This window comes from Heteronotia binoei, chromosome 14, assembly GCF_032191835.1.
Source record: "Heteronotia binoei isolate CCM8104 ecotype False Entrance Well chromosome 14, APGP_CSIRO_Hbin_v1, whole genome shotgun sequence".
Lineage (NCBI taxonomy): Eukaryota > Metazoa > Chordata > Lepidosauria > Squamata > Gekkonidae > Heteronotia > Heteronotia binoei.
This window is the reverse complement of record NC_083236.1, coordinates 10221192-10234426: the sequence shown is the minus strand read 5'-3', so window position 1 is coordinate 10234426 and position 13235 is coordinate 10221192. Positions and strand designations below refer to the sequence as shown.

The 13235-nt window shown below is 45.5% G+C and overlaps 2 protein-coding genes across 2 annotated transcripts in view; both read left to right on the top strand.

Moving 5' to 3' along the window:
• The window catches only part of KIZ (kizuna centrosomal protein), a 166723-nt gene extending 158544 nt beyond the window's left edge, over nucleotides 1-8179 (top strand). The window contains exons 13-14 of the mRNA XM_060253930.1: nucleotides 6372-6415; nucleotides 7604-8179. Of these exons, the coding sequence (XP_060109913.1) occupies nucleotides 6372-6415; nucleotides 7604-7707 (148 nt within the window). The 3' untranslated portion in view covers nucleotides 7708-8179. The remainder of the gene's footprint in view (nucleotides 1-6371; nucleotides 6416-7603) is intronic.
• Nucleotides 8180-10624: 2445 nt separating this feature from the next.
• Nucleotides 10625-13235, top strand: part of XRN2 (5'-3' exoribonuclease 2) — a 177901-nt gene continuing 175290 nt past the window's right edge. The window contains exon 1 of the mRNA XM_060253565.1: nucleotides 10625-10859. Within this exon, the coding sequence (XP_060109548.1) occupies nucleotides 10785-10859 (75 nt within the window). The 5' untranslated portion in view covers nucleotides 10625-10784. The remainder of the gene's footprint in view (nucleotides 10860-13235) is intronic.

Sequence of the window (13235 nt, the reverse complement as noted above, 5' to 3'; positions counted from 1 at the left end):
TTTTGGAAGTAAACTCTCCTCCTCTGTCAGACTGCAATGCTTTAATTTGCAGACCAAGTTGCTTCTCTATGGTTTTAGCCCATTGGGTGAAACACTGAAAAGCATCAGCCTTGTGCTGCATAGTGAATACCCAGCAATATCTAGAATAGTCATCGGTTACAACTAAAGCAAAACGGTTACCAGAATGGCTCCTTTTAAAAGGCCCGATGATGTCTAGGTGCAATAATTCAAGAGCTTGTTTTGATACTCTTAAGCTCTGTTTGGCCACTGTGCAAGCCTTGCTTTTGACCTTTTTGCATACCTGACAATCAAGAAATTTCTTAAAAGACTTGACTTGCAAGTCTGGTAGTAGGGACAGAGTTTTGTTCAACACATGGAACCCACAATGCCCTAATCTGCGGTGTAAAAGATGCAAACACTGATCATGATCAGGCACATTTGACACATGACCAACCCCCACAGATTCACTTCCTAGAACATACATTTTGTCAGCTCTATTACCAGTAGCAAGTACCTTGTTTCCTTTTAACACCTTGCACTTTCTGCGTGTAAACAGCACATCAAACCCCTGATCGTCCAGTGAACTAATACTTATCAGATTAGATTTCACTGACGGGACACAAAGCACATTTTTTAGCTGACACCCGAGAGCTGGAAAGTCAACAGTGCCCTCGCATTGAACTGCAACCATAGAACTGTCAGCAAGTCTTACGTGCGAAAGATTAGAGGCTTGGGAGTTTAGCAGCAAACCTCTGGAATTACAGATGTGGCTGGTGGCTCCAGAGTCGAGTAGCCATGGAGATTCTGCGCAGGCTGCAGATGACACCAATTGAGCCTGCTCTTCGTAACTCTTGCTGTGCTGGCCGTCTCTTCTTCCCTGCTTTCTCTGTCGACTTGTCTCTGTGCAAAAGCGTTGCAGATGGGACGTTGAACCACAGCGATAGCACCTCCTCACCAACAGAGCCCTTGGCTCAGCCTCTGCCTTTGGTTGCTTAGCAGCCGCCGCTCGAATAGTCACTCCCCCGGACAGACGCTCCTGGACATGAAACAGCCTCCGCTCTCGCCTGGAAGTCGTACAAGTGTGCACAGACATATTCCATTGTCAGCACAGCTGTATCTACGGTTTCCAGAGCTGTAATAAGTGGGGAAAACTCTGCAAGGAGCGATGATAGTAGGATAAACACTCTGCCATCCTCAGTGACCACCTTGCCTCGAGTCTCCAGTTCCACGAAGCAGTCAGTTAGCTCTTTGATTTGTTTCCGCACACATCCCCCGGCAGGCATGAGGGTGCGGTACATTTTGCGTGTCGGAGCCATTAACGAGCCTGCAGTGGTCTGCATGTATACTCCTCTTAAAGCATCCCACACATCCTTCGCAGAGGTCTTGCCCCGGACATATATCAACTGGTCGTCCCCGACACTCAAAACAATATTGGCTAGAGCCTTCTCTGCCTGGACAGTCTCGTTAGCCGTCAACACGGCGGGGGGGGGGCTTTACTCACATATGCCCACAGCCCCTCTCGCTTCAGGAAATACTCCATGCGAAGACTCCACACGGCATAATTTGTGGATGTGAGTTTATCAACAAGCACGGCAAGTTGTTGAGCCATATCTTCGGCCTCAACGGACAGCTGGCTGTCGTCCTCCCCCTCGTCACTCTCCAACAGAGGTAACTGGAGCTCTGCAGCATTCTCCTCCTCGTCTTTCCAACTCGGCGTCCCAAACAGACCTCAGGTTGTCGCTGCGCAGCGGAAGCGTGCTGGGCCCATAACCCTGTCAGTAGAGCATGTGCAGAGTGCAGGGAACAGCAAAGAGCCTCTGTGGACGTCACGAGTAAAAATATGAGCCACACACCAACACCTTATGTTAAATAGTGTTGCAGTAGAGCTAATGTACAGTTCTGTAGGACAGAGTGCTTCGCCAGTCAGTCGTTGAAGTGAGAGAGAGAGTTCGTCTGGCACTAGTCAGCATATATCCAGTTAGTCAGCCAATCACATCAGTCCATGAAATATGCTGACTCACAGTAGGTGCTTGTCCAAATTGTCCTTGATCACCCTCTGACACCAAGCCCTGATTGTGGAGGGCCAAGATTGGAGCAAAAACTCATTAGTGAAAGAATATATTTTAAACAGCTTTTTAATGAAACCTGGATACTGTTTGTTAGCATAGGGTTTTTTCCACTCAGCCCTCATTTATCTCTGAAAAAATGGTGGAAAAAGGAATGACTTAGCAAAAGTAGTTTTCTTTGAGAAAAATTCCAAATCTCCCTCCTTAAGCTTTATCTTACATTTACTCTGGATATCTTCCTCCTCTTCAACATCAGGATCATGTAAGTCTAGGGAAACCAGGGATTTGCACATGAGAAGGTAGAGATCCTCAGCCTTAAAAAACCTCTGAGAAGGTTCCTGGACCTCTATATCCAGTTTCCTCCTCAGAAAAACATTCCTCTTCTTCTCTGTATGAGATATCCTCTATTTCCCTCCCTGGTCCCTGGGCTGCCCTCAAGATCATCCCCCCCTCACTGACACATGTGAGCCAGGCACCAGCAGGTGCTTTCTGGGGGGAGGCTGCGAAGAGGAGGATGAAGAAGGAGATCTGTTCCATCTCTTCCCCCTTTTTGTAAGGCAGGCCTGCATTTCCTTCCTTAAATGCTCAGTCAACTTGGAAAAGAAATCCCTAGGCAGTAACACTAGAGTAAGTTCCCCCTGGGAAGTGGCCTGAGTTGAATCTGATGGGTCTCCTCGTGAGTAAAGTGTAGTGAGAGTTTCCAATACAAGCATCAAAGGGGATTCAATAGATAGCCCAGCACCACCTCCCAAGGTGGCCAAAGGGCTTGGCTCACCCTTCACGACGTCTCTGATGACTCTTTGCGTTATAGAGGCTGCCAACATGCTTTGTAAAGAACAGTCATTTTTGCCGCACTTTTCTGTTCTGCAGAGATTAAGCACTGACGATGTGGAGGCCAATGCAGCCCAAGCTTGGGTCATGCCAGCTCCAGAGGGCGATTGCTGGATTGCTCTTCCAGGAGCTTGTATTCCCCTTCCGAGAGGAAGCCGTCATCCCTGGCGTTCCTCATAAGTTGGTCACAGAGAGAGAAGCTTACACTCAGAGGGAGAAGCTCACACTCACAGTCGCTCTCTGGCAACACAGCAGCAGCAGCAATGGAGTTAAGGGAGCAAGAGATGGTTAAATATCCTTCTTGATAATGGGAACAACATTTGTCCGCCTCCAATCTTCTGGCACCTTACCTATTCTCCAAGAATTCTCAAAAATGGCCAGAGGCTCAGAAATTACATCTGGGAGTTCTTTTAGTACCCTTGGATGCAGTTCATCTGGGCCCGAGGACTTTTTTTTTCATTTAAAGAAACAAGGTGTTTATGTACTGCCCCTATACTGATCCTAGGCTGCAACTCCCTTCCCTCCCTCATCATAGAATGATGGCCTGTTTTTGTCATGTTGAGCACCATTGTCCCTCACAAGAGAAGACTGAGGAAAAGTAGGAATTCAGCAATTCTGCTCTTTCTTTATCACCTGTTACAATTTCAGTTTCTTTTTTCTTACTTTGAACATAAGAAAAGAATCTGAGCTCCTACTGAACTTTTGCTTTCCTAACTTCCTCTCTACAAGCACTGGTGATATGCTTATATTCATCCTTGGTTATAAGGCCGTCCTTCCATTTCCTAAATGAGTCTTTTTTGTTTCCTTAGAAAGCGGTTCATGGAGCCATCTTGACTTCTTTAGGCTCCTTCCATTTTTCTTCTCATAGGAATTGTTTGTGATTTTGCCTTCATTATTTCACTTTTAAGAAATTCCCTTTCATCTGGAACACCCTTCTCCTTAAATATTTCTGGCCATGGGATTCTACCCAGCATAGCTTTTAAGTTAGTCAAAATTTGCTTTCCTGAAGTCTAACCTATATGTCTGATTATGTACAGCTTTTCCCTTTCCCAAGCCTGTAAATTCCAAAATCACATGGTCGCTACTACCCAGGGTGTCCACTATTTTCACTGCATCAACCAGTTCTTCTCTGTGGTGAGAATCAAGTCAAAGATAGGACGTCCTCTTGTTTCCCTCTCCAGTTTCTCAGAAATGAAGTTGTCAACAAGACTACTTTGAAATTAGTATTGACAGATGTCTGCAAACCAGCCACGTGATCAACACCTTTGCTTTTCATCAGGCATTATCTATGGATGTTTCCATATTTTCAGATTGGTTTGTCAGACTTTCTAGAACACTAGACAACCTTTACTTTTGTCAGACTTTCTAGAACACTAGACAACCTTTATTTCAGTGCAGACGTTCCACATAGTCATGGAATACACTCTAATTATGTTTCCATTGACTAACGGAGACCAGCTCCCTGATACTCTGACAGGAGGTCTGGGTGATCTGACCTTGCTCCGCAGTAGACAGTTAAAGCCCTGTCCTCTGTGCTTCTTTCGTGACAGGGAGCCTGTCACTGGGGAATGCCCTTCTATCCCCCGAAAAAACAACCTAAAAGACGAGCTGAAAGTTTCCACATATTCACATATTGTATGAAGAAGCTTACAGGTTTGTAAATTAACCAACTGGCGGGGGGAAGACTATATGATCTGGTGAGAACTGAAGTGGTGATGGAGCATAACATGTCGAGAACAGCTTAGTGCTAACGAAAATAATTGGGGTGGGGGGACATCTACCCACTCAAGCACCAGCTTCTGGTACCAGCTGAAAGATGCACTTCTTCATCCACGCTTTCTCCTGATTAGTTTTTTTTTTTTCAATTAATGTTCATTCAGGCTGTTAATGTGCTGATACTTTAAAATCGTATTATTTTAAATGATGATCTGTAAGCTGTCTTGTGCCTTTGGTGAAGACGGTGGGATAGAAATTACTAAAATAAATATTGGATAAATGTCCGTAGCTTTTCAATATAAACATTCAAAAATATTTAGCATTGCAATTAGCACAACTAAATAACTGACTTTCTGCTGCTTGGGCCAATAAAAGCAAGCCTCGAGAGTGTTTTATTCATTTGAGAAGACCCACTAAAGGCAAAGAGGATTATCCACTTAAGATACCCTCCCCCGACATAGTAATGGGTTTCAACCTCACTATGTTTTCGCATGCTCTGTATAACATCAGAATTGGGCCCTACATGTGAAGATTGGAGGAAAATTCCAGTATTACAGCACATTCTATAGACCAATATCCCATTCATTACCAACAAGAGTTTAACTTTAAACTTAGTTGCTACAGATTAACGAAAGTCTTGATGCCGTTTCGGTGGGGACCGAAGTGTGGTGAAAAGGTTGTTTGCCTTAGTCTGAGCAGCCTTTGTCAGAAAGTATCATCTCTCTTCTATTAGATCGCTTGCAGTAATGGAGGTCCATTTTCCAATGCTTCCCCACAAGACTGTTAATAGAATAGTTAATGCTCTTACATCATTGCCCCTAGTGAGATTATTTGGCTGCAGCCACAGCACAATAAGCAGGCACCACACAAAAGATCAAAATGATTCCAGCTAGTTTGGCAGATTCAAAAGGGCCTGTGATGCTCTACACACAAGAGCATTCATTTAGTGGGACAGAATGCCCACTGCATTTGCATCAAGGTAGATCAAAGGCAGCTGAATGCCTACAACATTTACATAAGGATAGGGGGAGAGACTATGGGAACCCAACTGTTGAGTCCTAGTCATACTTATTCAGCCAAGGAATACGGATGCATTCAGAGGTAAGGGAAGAGGTTTTTTTCTAAAAGCTTTTACAATCCAGGTTGCTCCTTTTCTCATGAAAAACTCAGGTGTCTTCAGCAAGGAAATTCAGGGTCAACAATTGGCATAAAAGGGCTTTGAAAATTGGTTGATAACTATGGAAGTGGCCTTCAGAGTTAATTTGCTTTCTTCAAGACACACAGACAAAATACAAGCTTATTCGGAATATATAGCCTATGGAGTTAATATTCTGAAGTGATTTACAGACTTGTGTTTGCTGTTGATAGGTACTACCCCATCATATGCCACATCATAAGCTAATAGGCTTGACCATCAGCTCTTCCTCCCATTAAAAACTAGAACAGAACATTCCAAATGTATTCACACTTAACCTTATAAAAATAAACAATTACAAAACTGCTCTGCAATGGGAGAAGTTTGGTGGTGTCACAAGCACCAGCCCAGAAGCACCTTTTACATCCATCCTTTTCCCCAGCTGAAACTGAACTATGCTAGAAATGTGTGTGGATATAGTTTATAGAGCTAACTGTTACCTAAAGAGGACGGGTGTGCTGACTGTGTCCACCTCCCCTATGCCATCTGTTTCACAAGTGCATCCAAATATGTCTTGAGTACAGTCACAGGAACACTGATATAAATATTTCTTTTGTTTTTAGAGATGAAAGCCAAAAAGGAAAGGTGACCACAACAAAATCAAAAGGTGAGTAAAAATGGTGATAGAAGCAGATTATGATTGCCAACATTTTTTTAAATTGCAAAGCTTATAAGAATGTAAGACTTTCTTCATGCCAGGGTTCGGTAACATGCCTATGGGCATCATGGTATCTGCCAATACTTCTCTTGGTGCCAGGCTTGTTATTGGCTGCCTTCATTCAAATGAAAGCATTCAACAAAGTAATATCAACCACAAGCACTATCGGCTCAGGAGGATGAATAAGCACTTGTAGCATTCCTTAACCAGTGTGTGATTCCATTTTCCCTTCACCCTTTCCTCCTTTTTATTCCCCCATTTCTCTCTCCCTGCCTTCCCTTGGGGTTTTCTTCATTTCTTCTTCTGCAGTACTCTTGTAAAGAAAGGAGGGAGCAATTGCATTTGTCTCTGCCTCCAGTAGCAGCCATTTTGGGGTGGTGCTCACCACCCGCTCTCAAAATTTAAAAGGTAGCCACAGGCTCAGAAAGGCTATGGACCCCTCTGCTGTGCATTATTTTGTGAACCTCAACCAAGTCTGTTTCTGGTTGTCTTTCCTCCATCTCCAAACTGTTATAGCCTTTCCTCATATGGAAGCTGCTCCATCATTTCCCACGCTTTTTTCTATACTACCTCCATCTCCACATTCCAAAAGACAAGAATGGCCATAACATGGTGGCGGTGGTAAGTGCTGCCAAGTCCCAGCTTCCTTATGGTGACTCCGTAGGGTTTCCCAAGATAGGAGATGGTGATTTGCCATTGCCTGCTTCTGTGCAGCAACCCTGAACTTCCTTGGTGATCTCCCATCCAAATATTAACCAAGGCTGACGCTGCATAGTGAAATTCCGATGAGATCAGGCTAGTCTGGCCCATCCAGGTCAGGGTGGCCATTCCATAAGTTTATATAAATGCCCAAGTTTTATTTTCAGTCCCTTACCAAATAATCCATAGTTTGGAATTTGCCTTTTTCTCTATTGCTGTTTCCTGTATTCAGGTCCCAGAACTGTTTATGTGAAGGCAAAGAGGTAGTCCGGCCCACACTCTGACCCTTACCCAAACTGGGCACAACCCTCTGCGCAGATACGATTAAGCCTGATAAGGCCCTGGGAAATCTGTAGTTATTTTTCTGAACTATTAATAGCGACGATTGTGAATAAATACCAGTTTTATAGATGCTTTTCTCTCTTTTTTCTATTGCAGCCTTTTGGGGTGATTCTGATGACAGCAATTCTGATATTGAAGCAGCTCTGCGTCCTCAAGTGCACAGCTCACATGAAGATGATTTTAGTGACTTCTATGATTGAGGGGCTGCAACTTGTGCAAACATATGATAAACACCTCTCTACTCAAAAGTGCTTCCCCAAGTGGCATTCTCACCCATCCAGAGTTCCAAGCACATATTTGCAAATGGATGTAATGTGTAGTCCCATGATGAGAAACTTCAGATTATGCTTCTGCTCTAATGGAAATGTTTGAAAGCCACTACAAGGAAGTAAGCCTGGAGCAGGGAAAAGGTCAAGTACTCTTTTCCTCTTCAGCTCCTTCTCCCTCCCTTTGGGAATGGCTTTAGTTTTAAAAGGGTCATTGGATGACTGTTACATGTGTTTGTATATAACTTGGCCTTGACTTCACTAACGATTTGTATATGGGAATTAACACTGTAATTTCACCAATCATACATCCATATGATATTTCTGTCATCTACAGAACATTGTCTTGCAGTGGACTTCTTGCTGTCCTGTCTCTTCTATAATAAAAATTGTGCTTGGAAGCCTACTTGAAGAAATTCCTGTTATTATTATATCTTTCAAGTGCTGCCTCAAGACGGCCTCTGTTCACACTTGGAAATCTATAAGGATTGTTAATGAAAACTGCAGTTTAGAAACCGTTGTAAGAATGTAATGTGAAGAGGCAGCTGCAAGATTAATAGGGGCCTGCTCAACTCACTGGAGCCAGAAATAAACAGAGGCCACAGATGTGCCTGTGTTCCAGGATGTGTCCTCCCTCAGCTCTTCAGAAGGGACTGCAGAAGAAATGGGGTAGATGTTAGAGAAGGAAAGAAAAACAAACGTACTCAGGGATTTTTCTGCTATCGCCAACAGGCATACCAAAACAAAAATTAATCTTGCCCCCAACCCCCAGCCCAGAAGTAGCAAGGATGAGGTTGAGCAAACCTAAAGAATAACTGGACATAGCCCTGGGGAAAACTTGGCAGTGCCCATAGGCGGATCACATTACCCATTACAGAGGCACACTGCAGTCCTAAGAAGAGCTACACACTTTTAGGACTTGCTTTCAGTGGATTTAAGAGGGCATAACTCTTTTTAGGATTGCCTGAACAGTCTTCTAAATCCCTCACCCATGATGAAGAACTCCACAAGGCAGTAAGTCTTAAATGCTTGGGGAGTGGGGTTTTATCCATTGAGAGAAGACATTTCTGCTGTCAGGAAGTTCTTCCTAATGTTTAGCCAAAATCTCTTTTCAACTTATTGGTTCTGGCCTGCCCTTCTGGAGCCATAGAAGGTCTATGCATTTTTAAAAGTACATTGTCTATTTTTGTTAAAACAAACAAACATAGATTCGTCCAGTTGGAAGGCACCTCCAGGGTAATCTATTCCAACCCCCTGCACAATGCAGGAACCTCACAAATACCTCCCCCACACATCCCCTTCCTGCCCCTCCTTCTCATGACCTACCTAATTCACAGAATGAGCATTGCTGTCAAATGGCCATCTAGCCTCTGCTTAAAAACCTCCAAGGAAGGAGCACCCACCACCTCCTGAGGAAGCCTGTTCCACTGAGAAACAGCTCTGTCAGGAAGTTATTCCTAATATTGAGTTGAAAACTCTGATTAATTTCAACAAGTTGGTTCTGGTCTGATCTTCTGGGGCAACAGAAAAAAATTCTGCACCATCCTCTATATGGCAGCCCTTCCAAGTACTTGAAGATGGTGATCATACAACCTCTGTTATCTCTCCTTTAGGCTAAACATACTCAACTCCTTCAACCTTTACACATAGGACTTAGTCTCCACACCCCTCACTATCTTTGTTGCTCTCCTCTGGACCCATTCCGGTTTAATTGTGATGCCCATACCTGAACACAATACCCTAGGTGAGGTCTAACCATAGCAAAGTGATACCATAATTTCATGTGATCTGTACATTATACTTCTTTGGATATAGCCCAAAATTGAATTTGCCTTTTTAGCTACCACATCATACTGCTGCCTCCTGTTGTGTATGGTCCATGAAGACCCCTGGATCCTTTTTGCATACTACTGCCAAGACAATTCTCTCCCATGCTATAATCTTGCATTTGATTTTTCTACCTAAATGCAGAACTTTACATTTATCAACATTAAAATTCATTTAGTATAACACCAAATATCCCATTATCAGCTACTGAATCTCCAAAGTGGGACTTTGGCTAGAGCCAGTTTGGTGTAGCGTGGTGTGCGGACTCTTATCTGGGAGAACTGGGTTTGATTCCCCACTCCTCCACTTGCAGCTGCTGGAATGGCCTTGAGTTAGCCATAGTTATCGCAGGAGTTGTCCTTGAAAGGGCTGCTGCTGTGAGAGCCCTCTCAGCCCCACCCACCTCACAGGGTGTCTGTTGTGGGGGGAGAAAATATAGGAGATTGTAAGCCCTCTGAGTCTCTGATTCAGAGAGAAGGATGGGGTATAAATCTGCAGTCTTTTAGATTGCCAGTATAATTTCTTGGACTTGAATTAGATTTTCAGTATGCAAAAGTGAATGAAACAGATGACGTATTAGCAGTTCTTTTGCTGTTGCAACAAGTGAGTTCTGGTCTATGAAAGTTGACCCTAAAACAAGATCTTGTTAAGTCTAGAAACAGAAAAAAGCAGGGGCCCAGCAACACCTTGAAGACTTAACAAAGATTGTGGCATGGTGGGAGCTTTCCTGAGTGACTCACGAAAGCTCAGCCCCTGCCTCAAATTGTGTTAGTCTTTAAGGCGCTACTGGACTTTAGCTGTTTTTTAATGCTACAGACAGACGAACACGGCAACCTGTACTGTTTCTTCCTAAATAGCTTAGTAATCATCTTCCCGCTCCCCAAAACACATTTCGCATGTTAGGAAAAAATACCGCCTCCGTTGTCATGCAACACTCGCCCAAAGAATAAGAAACTTGAAACGACCGTACTGCGCATGCCCTCAACCGTTTCAAAACCAGCGAGGGCAGTCCCGCTTCGGCGCATGCGCGAGCTCTCGACCTTTTCAGGCGCGAGCCAGGCGTCGCGAGCACCACTTCCGTTTCCCGTCATGCCCCGCGTCGCGTTGTGACCCGGAGCTTTTTGGTCGCCGTCTCCGGTCCGCTTTCCTCGTCGCTCGGCGGTTCTGAGCGGGAGCGGAGGCCGATGGGGGTTCCAGCGTTTTTCCGCTGGCTGAGCCGCAAGTATCCGTCCATCATCGTCTCCTGCACGGAAGAGAAGGTGAGCGAAGGGCCGCCGGGCTCAGCCGAGCAAGGGAGCTGCTTCCGCGCCCGCGCAGGCCGGCAGGAGAAGGCTTGGGCTTCCCTTCTCGCGAGGCTTCCTCCCGGGCCCTTCGGGAGGAGCGAAGGCGGCTTCTCGGCCCTTCCTGGCCTCGCGGGGCAGCAGAGCCTCCTTAAGAGGACCCCGCTTGCTTCCTTCCTTCCTTCGGGCGGGGACTTCCTGGAGTTTGGGAGAGGAGCTCAGCGGGGAAGTGGCGCCACAGAGGCCGCTGCACTTCGGAGATCGGTTGTGATTCTGGGAGATCTCCAGGCTCTGAGTAGAAGGGGGCCAGCCTGGCTGCTCGAGTCGCGGGGCGTGCACGTGTTGTTTAAAAACGCCTCACTGCGGGCGGACCTCGTGCTGGCTCCTTGCAGCAGTTAAAACAGGAGTCTCATGGGAGGGACGGTGGCTCAGTGGCAGAGCATCTGCTCGGGAAGCAGAAGGTCCCAGGTTCAATCCCTGGCATCTCCACTAAAAAAGGGTCCAGGCAAATAGGTGTGAAAAACCTCAGCTTGAGACCCTGGAGAGCAGGGGAGGGACGGTGGCTCAGTGGTAGAGCATCTGCTTGGGAAGCAGAAGGTCCCAGGTTCAATCCCTGGCATCTCCAAAAAAGGATCCAGGCAAAGAGGTGTGAAAAACCTCAGCTTGAGGCCCTGGAGAGCAGGGCAGGGACGGTGGCTCAGTGGTAGAGCATCTGCTTGGGAAGCAGAAGGTCCCAGGTTCAATCCCTGGCCTCTCCAAAAAAGGGTCCAGGCAAAGAGGTGTGAAAAGCCTCAGCTTGAGACCCTGGAGAGCCGCTGCCAGTCTGAGTAGACAATACTGAGTTTGATGGACGAGGGGGTCTGATTCAGTATAAGGCAGCTTCATATGTCAATATGTTTCGGGAGGGACAGTGGCTCACTGGTAGAGCATCTGCTTGGTTCAATCCCTGGCATCTCCAGAAAAGGGTCCAGGCAAAGAGGTGTGAAAAAACCTCAGCTTGAGACCCTGGAGAGCCGCTGCCAGTCTGAGTAGACAATACTGAGTTTGATGGATGAGGGGGTCTGATTCAGTATAAGGCAGCTTCATATGTTAATAGGTTTGGGGAGGGACAGTGGCTCAGTGATAGAGCATCTGCTTGGTTCAATCCCTGGCATCTCCAAAAAAGGGTCCAGGCAAAGAGGTGTGAAAAAACCTCAGCTTGAGACCCTGGAGAGCCGCTGCCAGTCTGAGTAGACAATACTGAGTTTGATGGACGAGGGGGTCTGATTCAGTATAAGGCAGCTTCATATGTTAATATGTTTGGGGAGGGACAGTGGCTCAGTGGTAGAGCATCTGCTTGGTTCAATCCCTGGCATCTCCAAAAAAGGGTCCAGGCAAAGAGGTGTGAAAAAACCTCAGCTTGAGACCCTGGAGAGCCGCTGCCAGTCTGAGTAGACAATGCTGAGTTTGATGGACGAGGGGGTCTGATTCAGTATAAGGCAGCTTCATATGTTAATATGTTTGGGGAGGGACGGTGGCTCAGTGGTAGAGCATCTGCTTGGTTCAATCCCTGGCATCTCCAAAAAAGTGTCCAGGCAAATAGGTGTGAAAATCCTCAGCTTGAGACCCTGGAGAGCCGCTGTCAGTCTGAGAAGACAATACTGACTTTGATGGACCAAAGGTCTGATTCAGTATAAGGCAGCTCCATATGTTCACTTATCAAGGTTAGCAAGAATTTTGTTCCAGTGTAAGTATCCTTGGCTAGAGCTCACTTTGTGAGATACATGGGAGTGGATTCTCACTGGGCAGGCGTGCATCTCACAAAGCCTGCTCTGGTCTGCAAGTACTTGTGCTGGAATAAAATCTTCTTTGGATGGTACTACACAGCCGAAATACAGTTGTTCTCGTTAAACACGTGTTTATACATCTGAGTGAATGCTACCAACTAGCAACTAGAGTCCACTTCATCGAATGTGGTACATGGGTCATTGCTAGGTGAACATTTATGTATCTACTGTGGGGTTATGTGTTTAATGAGGGTAGTGCGGCCTCATGCCTGATCACAGAACCTCATATATACGTATGTGTGTCACACACCTCACATTTACCTGTTTATAAGAGTATGCTTGTTGCTGTTCCACAAAACTTTATGTAGGAATAAAATCTTGGGTTTTTTTAAGTTGCTTTATGGCTCCTGTTCATTTTAACGTTTAAGGCAAATTCACTGTGACCAATAAAAGCAGATGCCATGTACCCATGTTTCAGGATCAGTGTCTATTTTTTGGTAAAGAGCCCCGTGGCGCAATGGTAAAGGTGCAGTACTGCAGTCTGAGCTCTCTGCTCATGACCTGAGTTCAATCCCGGTGGAAGCTAGTG